General features: G+C 44.0%; 1 protein-coding gene across 1 annotated transcript; it reads right to left on the bottom strand.

Annotated features, from left to right (window-relative positions):
- Positions 1 to 12,963: 12,963 nt before the first annotated feature.
- On the bottom strand, positions 12,964 to 17,619 carry SLC25A4 (solute carrier family 25 member 4). The gene is made up of 4 exons (XM_083458449.1): positions 17,127 to 17,619; positions 15,430 to 15,916; positions 14,047 to 14,187; positions 12,964 to 13,465 (listed from the first exon to the last, which is right to left on the bottom strand). Exons 1-4 carry the CDS (start codon positions 17,235 to 17,237, stop codon positions 13,308 to 13,310), a joined length of 897 nt encoding a protein of 298 aa, XP_083314575.1. The 5' UTR covers positions 17,238 to 17,619; the 3' UTR covers positions 12,964 to 13,307.
- Positions 17,620 to 17,630: the final 11 nt, after the last annotated feature.

The raw sequence follows: 17,630 nt of genomic DNA, 5'->3' as shown, positions 1-17,630 counted from the left end.
AAAATGAGGTAAATTTGGAGCTTAAGTTAACTAAGTCTGTCATAGAGTCAAATTCCCTTCCTTCTTCTAATTAAAGTTCTCTCTGTACTGATTGCCAACTCTAGCAGTCCGTAGTGATTCCCCATTATTCTTTGAAATAGGAAATAATGTTTCCACCTGAAACACAAGTTCTATTGATGGCGTATTTTCTGGGTAGCTTGCTGGTTTGTTTGGAGTATGGTAAGCCCACAACTTGCACACATTTAACTTGCAGATTTATGCTCATGGCAAAAAATTGAAAGGTTGCAGGGTTCCAGGAAAAATGACTTTGTTAATCCCCACCTGCCACTGAACCCAGTGGCTTTTGATGTGATTTTGGCTTTAGTTGTGGTCCCCGGAACTTAAACCCCATGTAATTTTCAGGGCTACTGTAGATTCTTGCTAGTATCAGAGAGTTGCCTCGCGCAGTGTGAAGGAGCAAACACTACATTAACCACACAATATGTTTGTATGTGTTACAGAGAACCATAGCCTATCCCAGCTCTGTAGTATAAATAAAGCTGTGTCAGTTATACACAACCTATTTACGTGTGTGCAGAAAACACTTGATTTTAATGTACATAATTCAGTGCATGGAGAGCCCCCCTGAGAAACTATAGTTGTTATCCTATGCAGATTTTGGAGCTTCACAGAAGAGTTAAACATGATTTGATGTATAAGCAGGAAAGATTTAATCAAGTATTCAGAGGTAATTTGGGTTAGTGTACAGAGAGATACAGCACACGTTCATTTTCACAAATACCTCCTTGCTGGATTTGACTGAATAGCTAGCTAGTTTACCATACTGTGAGATACTTTTTTGGAAAGACCACTTGCAGGGCATAGCTTGTAATAATCCTGTCCTGCTGATTAGGTCAAGCATCTGCTAAGATGAGTCTCATATATTGAGTATTAATGAGAGGGGCCCAAAGTCCCGGTATAAGGCAGCTTTCTATGTTCTTAAAAGTGTATTGTTTTATGTATATTGGCTGCTTTCTGTTCTGTTAGCTTGAAGCAAGCGGTGATCAGCTTGGAGGCAGAAACTGGTGTCTATGTGTTCTGCTCCTTTTGCCCACAAAGCAAGTTCTGTTTATATGTCTCACATAATATATGAGATGTCATTTACTTGCACAGCATCCAAGAGTGTAGTCTTGACGTTCTCTCATCACTTCATTGACTTGTTTGCTGTTCATTTTTGCAGTACCGGTACAGTATAGACATTTTCCGTGAAGTTCTGGTTAGTATCTTCTGCTAATTAAGGGCATCAGCAGTTTCCATGAAGAAGGTTAGAATAATTGCCTGTTTGATGTATTTGCAGTCTAAAGTGCTTTGCCTGTAACTTTAGCTGGAAGCAAGATAATTATATTTCTGCTTCTGGAAAGACACCCAAGAACATCGTCTCCTTTTCGGAAGGAACAATAGTAGTCATAAACATTTGCAGAGATAAAAGCCGATATCGGTTTGCTCAGGGAAAGCAATGCCTACCTGTTTTGTAATATGACCCATATGTATGTTTATATGTTTTACAGTTCTACCCCCACTCTTCTTCTAAAGAGCTCAGAGCAGCTTAATGTGGTTTCCTGACAGATTCTCATTCATGTAGCTTAAGGGTCAAACTAGCTTCAAAAGTTGTAACCATGTCTTCTCATTTTCAGACCATTTGATGGCAGGCTGTGCAACAAAACAAGCAGGAAATACAGTGGTACTAAAGGGAGATGGGAAAGGTTTCTTCTCAATATTTTATTCTGTTGCTCTCAAATATTATCTACACATAGTAAATTCCTGCACTCTGCTAGGATGGTCAAAACAGCCCAAAATTGCAGTTGCTTGCAAAAGTCTAAATCAGACAGGTCAGGAGGTCGTTTTCTGCCTAACCAGCTACTTGAAACTGCTGATGCTAGCTACAGGTCAGAAGGTCGTTTCCTGCCTAGCCAAAAACTGCTGTCAACTAAAAACCACTAGCAAGATGTTTCCTGCTTTACTTCTGCTTTAAGTAATGCAAGAATAAGAAGAGAGACGAAGGGAGTGCTTGGCTTAGCAGAAAGACAGGAAGGTTTAGCAAGCAATAAAATGTGTTAAGCAAGCAATATTTGCTAGCCGATTGGGGAAGTCTGGGGGTATAAGAAAGTCTGCTGAAGTGTCTTGCTTTACAGCCAGTGTATTTCTAGGAACTAACCAGCAGGCTGTCTCTGAGTACAGACCTTGACTCTGTGCTCAGATCTCAATAAACTCTTTTTCTCCAAAGAAGATTTTGCTTTCCTGGTACTTTTGTTCCCTCCGAGGTCCAGGGGATGGCGTGGCTAATGGATCCCTAGGTAAATAAGGCTTCATTTCTTTGGGGGCTCGTCCGGGATCAGCCCCCTCCCCAAATACGGACCGGAGGGCCAGGCTCAACCAAGGTGAACAGCTCCAATCGGCGTTCGCATTTCCGGTGCACACCCTGCCAGTTTGTAGGGGGAGATTGCCACACCGTCCTGGAGCGGAGACATCTAGTTGAGGGAGAACAAGAGGACAGAACGGCGCCGAGGGGACAGGTCCGCAGCGGAGAAAGGTAAGCCCGAGGGAAAGGGCTAGGGGCCCGAGGGAAAGGGCCAGAGGCCTGATCAGCCTCACCTGGTAGTTGGCAGTAGAGTGCCCGGCAGTAAGAATGCCACCAGGAAAGGAATTGGTAAAGGTTTGGGAAAGGGAATGGGGCAGAGGGAATTGAGTGTTTTGTTGACATGTTGTGTGTCAGATACTCCAGTGGATGAATTGTTGAATGAGGGCCAAGGCTTAGTGCCCCCTTGGCCGAGCGATTGTAGGGTTGTGCATTTTCTGACAAACTGTAGCATGTGAAGTGTGAGAGAATTTTGAAAACCCAGTTAGGAGGGGAGTATCTGAAAAAAAAAAAAAAAAAAAAAAATAGGGTCTGGAGCAAGCCAATGTATTCCTCTGGAATGCTTTTTTAATAACTGGAAAACAGCCACGAAGAGTGATGATTCACATTGAAAAAACAGAGACTCAAAACTTTATGTGAGGTGGACTTGCCAACCCAGAGAACTGCGTGGCTTTGATTTGCAATTAATCAACCCCCTGTGGCAAATCAACCCCCTGTGGCAAAATATATTAAATGTCCACCCAGACCAGATCCCCTATATCTCTACATGGAAGACCAATGTAAAGAAAAGAATCTACCATGGCTAAAGTCTTGCTGTGACAGCAACACACAGAACAGGATTTGTACAGTGAAGCCTCTGGTGTTAGAAGACCCAGAAGATGAGGAGGGGGAGTGATTAAGCCACCACCTTACACTCCACCAACAGCCCCTCCAAACCCCCCCCCCCCAGGCCAAGATCAAGAAGCACAGGGAGGTGCTGGTGTAGGGGGGAGGAGGACCTGCGAAGGAGGATAGTGAGACGGAAGAAGAGGAAGATGAGGAAGATAACGAAGAGTTTAGGAAGACACTAGATGATATGAATCAAGGAAAGAAAATGTGGACAGAAAGACAGAAAAAGAGACTAAAGGAGTTTGTAAAGCCATTTGAGGAAGAAGTTGGATGTAAGCCCCTTGTTAGTTGAGGCAGCAGAATGCTGCACCCCTGAAAAGAGGAAGAGATGGCAACGTAAGTGGGGACAGGCGGCGAAGAGAGTTATGTCTCACAGATAGTATGAGAAAACCAGGAAGGATCAGGCAACTGGAGAAATGCCCCTTCAGAGGGTTTATGATCCACCAGCCCCTGTCCCAGCTGAACAAGCGAAGGCACCACAGACCTACTCGGTCCAGCATATACCCTTTTCAAGTGCAGATGTTTGTAATTGGAGAAATCAGAACCCCTCTTTTGAGGAGAATCCAGCAAAGATCGTAAAATTGTTTGAAGGGATTTTTTTTTTTAAACCTATAATCCCACTTATGATGATGAACAATATCTCCTGGACTCACTACTAATTACAGAAGCATTGCTTGGCCCCTGCATGAGTCAACTAGGGAATAGAGAAGGATCCTTTTATATGGGGCAGGGAACAGCAGCAGGCTTTTCAGGGTCTCAAAGTGACAACAAGCCCCAGTGCTTGGCATCCAAACCCCAAGAAGCCTTTTACGCTGTTCATAGATGAAGACCAGGGGGTAGCCAAGGGAGTCTTATGCCAGAAACTGAAAAATTGGCAGCAACCCGTCGCATACTTGTCAGAGAAGCTAACCCCAACAGAACAGAGATTGCCCCCCCCCCTGTATGAAAGCGATTGTGGCAGTGGCCACCCTACTCACGAAGGCAGATAAAATTCACGTTTGGACAGGACACCACCTGTGTGACTCCACATGCAGTCCCAGCCTTACTTGACATGAAAGGCACCTATTTCCTATCACAAGCGAAAATGAGGAAGTGCCAGATGCTGTTATTACATTCACGCCTGAAGTTTCAGGTTACCACAGCCCTTAACCTAGCTACCTTATTACAGGTAGGAGAAGGTGAACAAGGGAGCTGCCCACTCAGTCTCACCTGTGCCTGTAACAAAACCCACAAACCAAGTGGTTAATATAATTGGGGCCACAGGTAAATCACAAAAGGCCCCGTTTTTTTGCAGTCTGTTACCTGCTGCCTAGGTGGCCAAGTAGTCCAGCACAATTTTTTTTGTATATACCAGAGTGTCCCATTCCTTTATTGGGCCAAGACTTGTTAACAAAATTACAAGCCCAGATTTCCTTCCAACCAATGGGGGAAGTAATGATGACAACTGGACCAGCAGGAGAGTTTTCTTTAGAAATGCCCCTGAGAGACCATTGGTGCTTGATGATGGTAAAAGAAGAGGAGGGAATCCTCCCTGTTAGCCTGCCTCATGATGTTGACCCTGGACTATGGGCGAAAGATAAAAACCAATACCCCATCCCACGACAGGCAGCTGAAGGAGTGTGGGTGCATTTGAAGCGATTGCTTCAACATGGAATCTTGAAACAATGCCAATCACAGTGAAACACCCCACTGTTGCCAGTGAAGAAGGAAGATGGTGGGTACCGCATATAGGCCCCAAAGTTCTGGAAAAGAGGAAAGGATGAACAGGACTTTGAAAAAAAACCATTGACCCAAGAAACAGGGTCTAATTGGGTGTCCATGTTGCCCTTGGCTTTGCTTAGAGTCTGTAGCCTCCCATTGAAACGCATTCACTTGTCACCCTTTTGAAGTGATGTTTGGGAGACCGGTTCCTTATGTGTGCATGCTTTCACCTATCCCTGCTCAAGATGTGGAATTGAACAATTATGTACAGTCTCTCTCTCGAGATTTTCTCTCTCAACCCAGGCCCGAACTTCTTGCATGACCAGTTTGAGCCAGGTGACGAGGTGTGGATGAGACTGGTCCCAGGCACCACTGCCGCCGTGCTGGAAGGGCCCATCTGCTCTCCACACCCACAGCTGTGAAGGTCGCTGGCACCACCCCTTGGGTCCACCACATAAGAAAGCTGCTTCAGATTGGACTGTGTCTCAGCATCCTGAAGATCCCCTCCAGTGACGACCGCCTTGCTGATATCTCTACGCACGGTGAAGAATTGGATGGGAGGGGCGCCCGCAGGCAGCGCCCCCAACGTAGACATTTGTTCTCCAGCCAATTTAGAGGTACCACCAGGACTTTTGATATTGGTACCAGAACTCACTCCAGACGATGTGGAACCACGTTACACCCTTGATGAACAGCAGTGGACCAGCCAAGAAGGAGCAACGCTCCAGGAAGGACCGGACAGCCGTGTTTTTGTGCCCCAACATCTGGCCAGCACAATTGTAAAGAATTACCACGAGTCCACCCATTTGGGAGGCCCAGCTGCTAAGGCGCACCTTGGGAGAATATTCTACCTCAACTAACTGCTGCTATAACTAACTGCTGCTATATCCCAAAATGTGCCCTGTGCGCCAACCAAGAGACTGAGAACTATCACCCTTTGAACTTCTATATGGCAGGCCAACCCCTTTCGTCCGAGGCATCCCCGCCGGTTTGGGCAGATGGGAGATCACATCACCCAAGAACAAGTGCAATCCCTGTGTTTGTTGTGTGTGTTTGCTTTCTTTCCAGGTATTCCCTCAAGCGTACACCTGCAGTCCCGTGGCAGTCTCGCTGAGCCGGTTCACCAGTCCCTCTGAGTGACAGCGTCTGGCGACCCCCTCATCCCTAACTGCAGTGAAAGTAGTCGAGGTGATCCCCTGGGTACATCACACGCATCTGAAGAAGGGTGTCTGGACTTGCAAAAGAAATCCCGCTGACCCTCTGAAGTTGATCATCACCTTGTGTCTGACGCTACCAGGAAAAAGCGTTAGGCCACGGGCAACGAGATCCTGCGACTAATCATCACAAGGACAGTTACAAAGACTTTCTCTTTTCTCTCTTATTTTCTTTATTGACTTGCTCTATGTCTTATTGCCCTGACCCTACCGAACCATACCAACCCTATTGGCCTGCTGGCCTCTGCTACGACTGGTTCGTCTTGCCGGTGGTAAGAGATGGCGTGCTCCTTGGCTATTGGAAACTGGGGTTTGATGAGATTACCGTATTGAGACACCCCACTGCCCCGTTGTGGCTCCTCTCCCACACCACTGACCAGCATGCGTGGACAGTGCTCTTACGGGAAGCTGTAGAGACGATCGAAATCTATCTAGTTCTGTACCGCTCTTGCTGTTGTGGGAGGGTAGTCAACTGTTATCTGGAAGGTAGAGCACTGTACCAACCTCATTTGATAGACCAGGTCCTACTCTTAACCCAGGTGATAGATGGGAGCCTGAGCCAGGTGTGCATTGAAATTACTAAACAAGTGCCAGTAAGAATTGCCACCCCAGGATTTCAGCTTCCATATGCTCTGGTCACTAGGGAGGCAGCACGAGAGTTCAATCCACCCAACAGGGCTAATAGAAAAATTGACCCACATAGTGGGAGCATCAGCTCACCGGTAGGCTCTCATCCTTGAGGCTCAACAGGTAGTCGGGCACAAATATCAGTGAGCTCTTCAACAATGAGCACACCCCCTGAATATTGGTGGGAGGAACCATGGAGATATTGGGTTTGGTGGGTAGGAGTGATATGTACCGCCCTTGTCATATGGATGCTCTCGTATTTCTGTTGGCATGAACGGTATCGTATTTGTGAGGAGAATAGGCCCAATAATGCTTCTATTGCCTTTCTGCTTCTGTATACCCTGCTTAATGCAATGCCTGCAACATATGATGAAAAAGATGATGTCTCGCATGATGGGACCTCGCGTGATTGCTGTAATGAGAGAATATAGACCCCTACCCCAGAACGAATCTAAGTAATAGATTGTTCAAAAGAAGAGGACGGAGTAAAGGGAGATGGGAAAGGTTTCTTCTCAATATTTTATTCTGTTGCTCTCAAATATTATCTACACATAGTAAATTCCTGCACTCTGCTAGGATGGTCAAAACAGCCCAAAATTGCAGTTGCTTGCAAAAGTCTAAATCAGACAGGTCAGGAGGTCGTTTTCTGCCTAACCAGCTACTTGAAACTGCTGATGCTAGCTACAGGTCAGAAGGTCGTTTCCTGCCTAGCCAAAAACTGCTGTCAACTAAAAACCACTAGCAAGATGTTTCCTGCTTTACTTCTGCTTTAAGTAATGCAAGAATAAGAAGAGAGACGAAGGGAGTGCTTGGCTTAGCAGAAAGACAGGAAGGTTTAGCAAGCAATAAAATGTGTTAAGCAAGCAATATTTGCTAGCCGATTGGGGAAGTCTGGGGGTATAAGAAAGTCTGCTGAAGTGTCTTGCTTTACAGCCAGTGTATTTCTAGGAACTAACCAGCAGGCTGTCTCTGAGTACAGACCTTGACTCTGTGCTCAGATCTCAATAAACTCTTTTTCTCCAAAGAAGATTTTGCTTTCCTGGTACTTTTGTTCCCTCCGAGGTCCAGGGGATGGCGTGGCTAATGGATCCCTAGGTAAATAAGGCTTCAGTACCTCGGGTTACATACTCTTCAGGTTACAGACTCCGCTAACCCAGAAATAGTACCTCGGGTTAAAAACTTTGCTTCAGGATGAGAACAGAAATCATGCTCCAGCGGCCTGGCGGCAGCTGGAGGCCCTATTAACTTAAGTGGTGCTTCAGGTTAAGAACAGTTTCAGGTTAAGAACAGACCTCTGGAATAAATTAAGTACTTAACCCAAGGTACCACTGTACTGCTTTTAGCTAGATTTCCCCCCCCCAACTTCAAGCTGCAGGATTTAAAGGGTAGATAGATAGATATGTTCATTCTAAAATAGGCCTTGTGCTAGATTTACGCATGTAGTAGAATCCCAACCTTTGGTTGCTAGTACTAGTTTTCGTATTGTAAGTTTTTTTTTTTTTTTTAAAAAAGGAAACACAGAAAGACAGCATCACCTACCTACTATCCGATGGTAATGCAGTCACTACGACTTCAAAATTCTAGCTTTAAGTACATCTTTGCAAAACTCTGTTTGCATCCATCAGTAACTAACTCCTAGTGTCTTGTACAAATTTTTATTAATGACACAATTTAGCAGCTGGCCATAGTTAAGCATGTTTAAGGCCCACTGACATTTGTAGGTTAGTCAAATGTGTCTTGTTCTTGCTGACTAGTTCTCATAAGTGCTTAACTTTGACAATTGGGTCCATGAGATGAGGTGAAGCAACTGCCACCAGGGCAGCAGATCTTGATGTCAATCTTTCTTTTTCCCCACCACCCTCGTTCCTGATGCAGATCTTCCTGACCCCCTTCTTCACAAGCAAGGATGGTGGGGTGGCTCCATTTTGGGGTCTGACTCTGGTGCCAAAATGTATTGGGCCAGCCCTGAGCCAAATAACAAACCTGTGTAAAATGAGAACAGTATCCACATTTTTCTTGCCAAGGTAACGCCTGGGCCACAAGGACTTGGAAAACTGAAGGCTCACTTTCATTCAGAAGTTTTCAATGCTGGGTTGCAGATTTGAAAACTCCTCTTCCCTTCTAATAATGTCCACAGCTCCTAATTAGCAGAGAGCCTTTCTAATTTGAAATCAGGGAAGGACTGCCAGAAACTAGGACAGCTGAAAGCTGTGCATCAGCATAATAGGTTGCTTCATAATTTGCTTCTTTCTTGTTTTAGGCTAAAGTGTGCTGTACATGGCTATTATGAGACCTCTGGAGGCACTTAATTTAGCAGAATGCTCTTAAGCTTGTCTTCAATCAGTGTATCGCTCAGAATTAACAAACATCCTGATGATTATGATGCTGGAAAATGCACCAAAGAGGCCAAGGATTGAGGATGGTGGCATTTCAGGAGATTTAGTGGACTCAACCTAGAAATCTTATTTGGATAAAATACTCAAATGTCAGATAGCAAAAAAGGCACAGGGAACTTTGATTATTTTTTTTTTACTTGAATGGCAATTCTCTATACTGTACAATAACTTTCTGAATTATGCCTAAAGTTGTTGGCTACAGTGAGGTGTCATTTTTTTGCTTTCAAGCACATATGATGTCTGTGGCTTACAGTGACAGTAGAAAACCTCTAATAATTTGTGAAGAAGGCAGCTGAGGTTTGAAATGGAGGTGGATGGTTGGCATGTTCTTCCATTTCTAACAAAGGATTTCTTGATACTTTTGCCTGTGTAGGAAACAAACAACAGCTGTAGCAGCCCTTTCATAAATATGAGATTTTACTGCCTCAGTTCCAAGCTAATCTCCATGTAGCAAATGCAATTACTGCATTTACTACAGGAAGCACACTGCTCTGTTAACTTACACATTGCCAAATGGCAACACATCATTTGTACAACTCTCATAATAGGATTGTTTTGCCGTCTGGATGCACGATTAGCAGTCTGCCCTTGTGATTTTAAGACTTTCTCTGAACAGGAAACATTCCCTCTTACCCCAGCACCTGTAGTTGGCAGCCTTCAGAGGCCTCTGTCTGGCAGCAGAGCAAGCAAGGGTAGGAGCAAAACCAACCCCAACTGGGCTGTCCAATTCATGATGCAATGCTGCTTCAAGATTCTCATGCCATGTCTTTTTAGAGATCTTTTCCCAGCTGTCGTTTGGTATGGAACCAATAACCGTTTGTCAGGACTACCAAAAATATCCTAGGATAACTGCTTATAAACAAAACATATTTATAATAGGCTGGTGCAAGTAAAGCTCCACTTTGTGTACTGTGGGAGCCTTTGAGAGCCAGTGTGGTGTAGTGGTTAAGAGTGGTAGACTCGTAATCTGGTGAACCAGGTTTGCGTCTCTGCTCCTCCACATGCAGCTGCTGGGTGACCTCCAGCTAATCACACTTCTTTGAAGTCTCAGCCCCACTCACCTCACAGAGTGTTTGTTGTGGGGGAGGAAGGGAAAGGAGAATGTTGGCTGCTTTGAGACTCCTTCGGGTAGTGATAAAGCGGGGTATCAAATCCAAACTCTTCTTCTCTTCTTCTTCTTCTTCTTTGAAGCTGCCCGGGGTGGGGTGGGGTAACACTCCTAAACATGGGAACTCTGAAGGCATGGATTGGGCTAGTACAGAAAATGCGTGCTGAGAATGCCCTGTGGCTATCATGTGGTGAATGCTTTGGGACAGATTTTATGGACCAAAAAAGGGCTATTATGTGGTGGCGACCATTATGCGGTGAAATATGGTACTAGCCAAAATGGCTCTGTTCTGCCTCCACTGTTGGAGGCAGTATGCTCCTGAATGCTGGGAATCACAAGTGGGGAGGTTGGTGCTGTGCTCAGATCCTGCTTTTTGGCTTCCCGTGGGCATCAGGTGGCCTCTGTGAGAACAGGATGCTGGTCCAGATGGGCCATTGGCAGGCTCTTCTGTTTTCTTCCTCTAAGCTCCCTCTGCTCCAGCATCTTCCATCTCACATCAAATTTGGCCAAAATGGCCTTTGGAAGAGCATCGTAGAAGCCCTGGTACCATTTTTAATCGCAGAAGATGTGGGTGAATTAGGCACGTGCTGCATATATAAACAGTTGTGTTTAATATTTTTGTAAAAAAGTGGGGGTCTTTTAAAAAATTGTTGGGGGTTTTTTGGCACTTTGATATACCTTGGGGCTTGGACAAGCCTGCTGAGACCTTTTTCTTGTGTACGGATGGAGCTCCTCTTGCTATATAATCATCAAGGTTCTAGCCTGAATCACAGGCATAGAGGAAATGACAAGAAACAGATCCCAATACATTTATGCTAAGCAATTTGAACCAGAACTGCAGACCACAAAGTGCTAATCTATAATCCACTGTGGCAGGAGTTAAAAATAGTCTATTGCTGATTAATTTTCCATCAGCTTCAAGATGCTGCTTCCGCTTCCTATAATTACAAAAGCAAAATAAAAACAACACTTGACAATGGTGCCAATGACCTTACAGGGCACTGTACCAAAAGTGTCACAGGCAAGATTCCTCTTAAGCCATGGGTAGGCAAACTAAGGCCCAGAGGCCAGATCCGGACCAATTGCCTTCTAAATCTGGCCCGCAGACGGTCTGGGAATCAGTGTGTTTTTACATGAGTAGAATGTGTGCTTTTATTTAAAATGCATCTCTGGGTTATTTGGGGCATAGGAATTCATCAGTGGGCTGGCCCCCTGCTGAAAAAGTTTGATTGCTAGATTGTTACATGTTACATGTAGGCAAGTATAAAAATGGCCCGTCGTATTTGATGATAGTATGCTGCCACATGTTCAACAAATACATTAAAAACACAAGACGATTTTGTTCTTAGTGCAGAAGTAAATGGAATTGCAGTGTTTATCTGGTTCATTATAGCATGTGTAAAAGTGGTTGGGGGGAGTTTCTAGCTTGCATTTTGCGCAAGGGCCACATTCACCTTTGACCCAACCCTCTACTGGGCCACATGCCATTTTGGGTGTGTTATGGAGTGGTATCCCATTACCTCAACACATACTCTCACGTGTGTATATGCAGATTATAGGATAGGAGTTAGCGAACTGCCCTATTCATAACTGACCTAAGATCTTTCGCCACTGGTTTCTATGTGTCTAATCTGAATAAGAAGGATATCACAAGTGCTTTAGGCTGCAATCCTATAGCTAGTAACTGTTGAATGAATCCACTAAATTCAGTGGGACTTACTTCAGTCAAGGCATGTATAGAATTATCCTGCAAGTCTCTTTTTAAAGAAAGTTATTTTCCTTTGCTTTCCAGTAATTATTTGATCAGGGCATTTGAGATCAGGTTGCTTTTCTTAAAAAAGTTTTCTTCCTCACTTCCCCCATTTTCTTGTTCTTCATATATTAAATTTCAGATAAATCTACAGCTGCCTATTACGGTTTCCATGAACTTTCCCCTTAAAGCAGTTGAAAGTTGTTTCAAAAATATTTTTATTTATTTGATGTCTATCTTGTTCTTACATGCATTCCCTCTCTTCTCCCTATACCTGCTCAGAATTGTTGGTTATTTTCCAGTTTCATAAAAAGTACCTACTGGGATTCTCATATTCCTACCTGCCCTCATTTGAACCTGTCTGGTTTTCTTGTGAGAACAGGTCTGTTCTAGCTATACAGGTACGACAACACCTGTCCACACTTAATCTTCACCCACAAACTTCCAGTAAGTGCGAAGGGAGGACAGAAGCTAAAACTAAAATCTTTTTTTTTTTAAAAAAAAGGATATATGCTATCTTCTGCAGCAATTACACCAATGATTAAGTACAAGATATAAAACTTGCATAATTCATGTTACACAATTTTAAACCGCAAAAAGTGATTGCCTGATTTTAATCCAGATAAATTACACACAGAAATCCATTGAAATTATACTTCACTTTCTATAGTTTGTTTGCTTAAAGCACTTGGGCTTCAACCCTGTATGACTGTACTTCCCATGACATATTTTTGGCAGTGTTTGACATACACAGGTCAGAACCATCCATATGGTTGTAGTTTTTTGGGTGGCACAAATGCAAGATAACATGCCCATGTTTTCCACAGTATTTGAAGCTACCTTTATTAAGTATGAGCCATGCAGAAAAAGAAAATTGGCAGAGCTTTGATTTAAATAGTATTTATTGAATTCACATTTCTAGTTATCTGAATACTGTGTAACTTGCCGCCTTCAGGAAACGCACTTAAATATAGGAATATATTAATGGATTTTTGTCAAATATATTTATATATACAGGTGCCTCTTTAGTTTTTCCATACAAAAGAGTTTGGCTGTAATCTAATGAACAAACCATTGATCTATCTTACAATGCTGCAACCTGGTCTCTGAATTGGATTTAACCCACGAAAGCCATCTCTATTTCCCTAGGAAATATTTTGTTGCCCGTTAAACCACATGTAGGTACCTTACAAAAGAGAACTTTCATTTGAATCAAGCCATTTGAGTCTTAGACGTATTTCTTGATCTCATCATACAAGACCAATACAAAAGCACCGCCCATGCCTCTCAACACATTGGACCAGGCGCCTTTGAAGAAAGCCTTGCCCCCTTCATCTTTAGCTATCTTCTTCCAGCAGTCGATTGTGCCTTTGTACATGATATCAGCTGTGGAAGACAAACAAGGACAGGTAAAACGTAGTTACATTACCTGGAGAAAAAGACCATCGCAATACTGCCTTAATTCCCCTCTCAAGACCTGGAATGCAGTTCTCTGCTCTTTACTTGCTTCAGAAGGAGGACAATGAAACTATAATTTCACCAGCAGCACCACAAAGAAACCACATTCAAATTTGTCCCCACATTCTGGGAGTGAAAGAACCTTCCTCCCTTTGATTTGTATACACGCATACTAAAACTTAGTACTATAAAACAGGGCAAATATAGATAAATATAACTTGCCCAAAGACTGCAGAACAGAAATAGCACTGTACTATTAATGCACTTTACTACAAAATGTAAACATACACCAAACAGAAAAGCTGTAATATAAAATCAAATGGCATTGCTCAAGGAAACTGCGTTAATAATAATAATTATTACGGTCAATTGCACCTGTGTCTCTGTTTCAATCTGACCTCTTAAGAAGAAAAAGTACTTGGTTTTTAAGACTTCTACCTTCCCTTGAGAATTTAAAATGGAGGAATTTTTTTTGGCAACATTACAAAAATGTAGGATTATTTTCTTACCTCCTTTCCTGCCAGACTGCATCATCATCCTACGTCGGACAGTGTCAAAGGGGTAAGACACCAGCCCAGCTACTGCAGTAACGGTCTGTGCTATCATCCAGCTTACTATGATGTGTACATTCTTTGGATCAGGCAACATACCTACCATTGGGAGTAGATTACCCAAAGACAGGAGAAGGAAGAGGAAGAGGAAGAGGAAGAAAGAGGGGTGGGAAGAGGGTGTTATCAGTACCACTTTATCAATTCTACCTCAAGCAAGACCAATCATGCCAGTTAAGTTTTGTTTTACACCCAATCAATCCAAGTCACATGATAGAGATTCCTGCATTGCAGGGGGTTGGACTAGATGACCCTTGGGTCCCTTCCAACTCTAAGATTCTATTATTCTAGACATCAGCAGCTGCAGCAGAATTCCAAGGCAAGTCATTTTGCATGCTGCTTTGGGAAGACGTACATATACACAGATGCTGTTGTGTTTTCAGTGCTTAGAATGTATACATTACCAGATAGCAAGTGCATTCATACAATCCTTAGTTACAGGAAAGTTTGGGGTTGTCAACCAAACAGTTAAGCCACCCTCAGATATACGTAGACGCTGAGTAGTCCACTCAATTAGCATCCTAGCCTTCCTCCGACAAGCTCAGGTGGCAAACATGGGGCTGTCTCACTTTATCCTAACAGCCCCATGAAATTGAGCCACTCCCAAAGTCTCACTCTGTATACTTCAGGAATTTAAGCCCACATATTCACAGTTCAATTCCAGCACTCAAACTATTACACTACAATGACACTTTTTGGGAATTGCTTCTATTGCCAGAGCTCAACAACTGAGTGGGAAACTAAAAAAATGTATTTTTTTACTAGGTGGGAATATTTAGCTTCATGTCTAGAATATCCATATGTACCGACCTCTTGGCCAATTGGGCAAATATTAAGAGATGATTGGTTCAAGGAGACTAAGAAGCTTGTATGATGAGAGTCACAACAAGGGTAGCTTAGGGTATCTGAGTAATGGGGCATGGGAAGGGCTGCCTGATTCCCTATGCTGGCAATTAAAAGAACCTTACTAATCAGTGCATGGCCTTGTGAAGTTAACTCATAACTACATATCATACAAATTATACCCATTATAAATCTTTGAAAATACTTGGATAAGGAGGTGGACATTTAAGAACTGTTCTGTTTTCTTTCTTTCCAAGAAAAGGGAGAAAGGTGAAGCACACTCCAGACCTGTCTTAACTAGAAATACTTACCAACCTATTGAATCAAGAAGAACCCTATTTTGGGAGCATGTTTAAATATTTCATATTCTACATTCAGGGAAAACTCTAACTCACAGAATCTAGGGTGTGTTTTGCTACTCAAGTGGCTTCCCTTTCTTACCCTTAGCTGTATCATAGACGCCAAAATACGCTGCTCTGTAGATGATGATGCCCTGGACTGAAACATTGAATCCCAAGTAGAGACCCTTCAGGCCATCAGATTTGTAGATTTTGGCAATACAGTTGCCCAGCCCAGTGAACTGCCTCTCGCTCGCCCCTTTGCCCACATCAGCAGCTAGCCTGGTCCTGGCAAAATCCAGCGGGTAAACGAAGCAGAGAGAAGTTGCTCCTGCAGCACCCCCAGAGGCCAAGTTGCCGGCAAAGTAACGCCAGAACTGCTTGTGCCTGTCCACACCCCCAAGGAAGATCTGCTTGTACTTGTCCTTGAAGGCAAAGTTGAGGGCCTGGGTGGGGAAGTACCGGATGACATTGGCCAAGTTGCCTCTCCAGAAGGAAATGATGCCCTGCTCCTTGGGGATCCGTACTACACAGTCCATGATCCCCTTGTACTGCTTATCAGCTGTGATCTGTTGGCTGGCATGCTGGACCTGTTAAAGGAAGAAAAGGGATGGGAAGAAAGAGAGATGGAGAGAGGGAGGGAGGTGGGAAGGAAGGAAAGAAGGAAAATCATTGTGGCACATTATACACAACTTCTCAATTGGAAGAAATAGCCATTCCTATCTTTGCACCTGCAGCTTTATCTTTGATTACTGTTTGGTGCCAAAGTTGGCCCTCCGCTTGAGATTAGCATCACTTGCTACAACACCAGGGCATAACAGCTGCACATAATGTGTAACTATAGTAACTTACTTGACCATTAGAAATGGAAAGTGGAAGAACTGTAGTTGCTCCTCCTTCTAATCAAACAATTAATCCCGTCCCCCTCACATATGAAGTTCTTGATAGGCTATGGACTAGCTTGATTTTCTCTATTATACACACACTTTCTTTTTTAAAAACCATGGTGATTCGGTAGCATATGCAGTATTAAAGGGAGACAGGCTACATATGTGAGACGTCATTCTTCCATTTATATGGCCCTCCCAAGAACTCATGTCCTTCAGTTGACCTCCAGTTAGTTATCAGGCCACTGATCCTAGTAGCAAATAGCACTTTCGCCCCCAGTTTAGTTCAAATGAAGGAAGCTTCCCTGATACATATATGGTACAAAACACCGTTCCTTTCACAATAGTTTTTTAGTGTATTTTTTTTACAAGTTATTGGACTTAATGGCCACCTGCCATATACGTGCAAGCACACACTGAAAAGAAAAGAATAAAACACCCAAGATTTCAAGGCATTTCCCCCAATGCTCAGCACACTTGCAGATCTGTGCTATAAACAGAGCCAAGGAAAAAAGAGCTGCGCTGGTCTTGTGTAATCAGAACTGCACAACTGGAGTTTCCATATTTAGTCACTTCAAGCTCTAGCCCATCTGACAGTAGAATTCCTGCTCCACTCCTGAGTCACAGGAAGATCCTTTCCTTAGAGATACAGCCGAGCAACAGCTCTTGAGGGCAGGAAACTTAAGGCATCGCCATCACCAAACCATCACCACTTCTAACAAAGGACATATGAATTTCTAAGCCAAAAAAACCCAACTTGTTGTCCTTGTTAATCTGGAAAGAACGTCCCTGCCAATTACTTTTAGGTCCACAGAACGATGCAACCTTTCCAGGAACAGGTGCGGGTTGACTTTTTGGGCAGCTTATTTTGTGCACGCGCAAGCACACTACTTTAGAAAACCAACCTCCTTACCTGTAGCAGCAGTTTCACTCTTTCAATAGGTGCTACGGCAGTTTTGGAAATGGCAGCAGCAATCCCACCAGCCAAGAAGTCCTTAAGGAAACTGAGAGCTTGGTCAGACATGATGGAGGCAAGTCAGAGCGACACACCAATCGCCCCCTCCTCTTTTCTTCCTTTTATTATTTGTTTTCTTTTTTTGCTAATGGAGGAGCTGTCCACAGGCACCTCCCCACCCAGCTGCGCCCCCCCAACCTAAAGCAACCGCGTTCCAAATGGACGGACCCTTACCCCCTTTTCAGCTATTTATAGCTCCCCCCTGGGTCTCGCGATAGCCGGAGGGGGCCGGCAGGGGGCCGTTCCGCGCGCACATTGGCTGGGACCCCCCGTGAGGCGAGGGCACCGGGGCAAAGCCGCCATGCTGCTCTCCCCTGAAGGGGCAGCCCTGGCGAGGGGGACGTCTCGGCAAGGGCAAAGTAAAGTTATCTGCTGCTCCCTGTTGGAGAGCGCAATGTCACG

Source organism: Podarcis tiliguerta (genome assembly GCF_965153285.1).
Source record: "Podarcis tiliguerta genome assembly, chromosome: 9".
NCBI lineage: Eukaryota > Metazoa > Chordata > Lepidosauria > Squamata > Lacertidae > Podarcis > Podarcis tiliguerta.
This window is presented reverse-complemented; position numbering and strand designations above follow the sequence as displayed.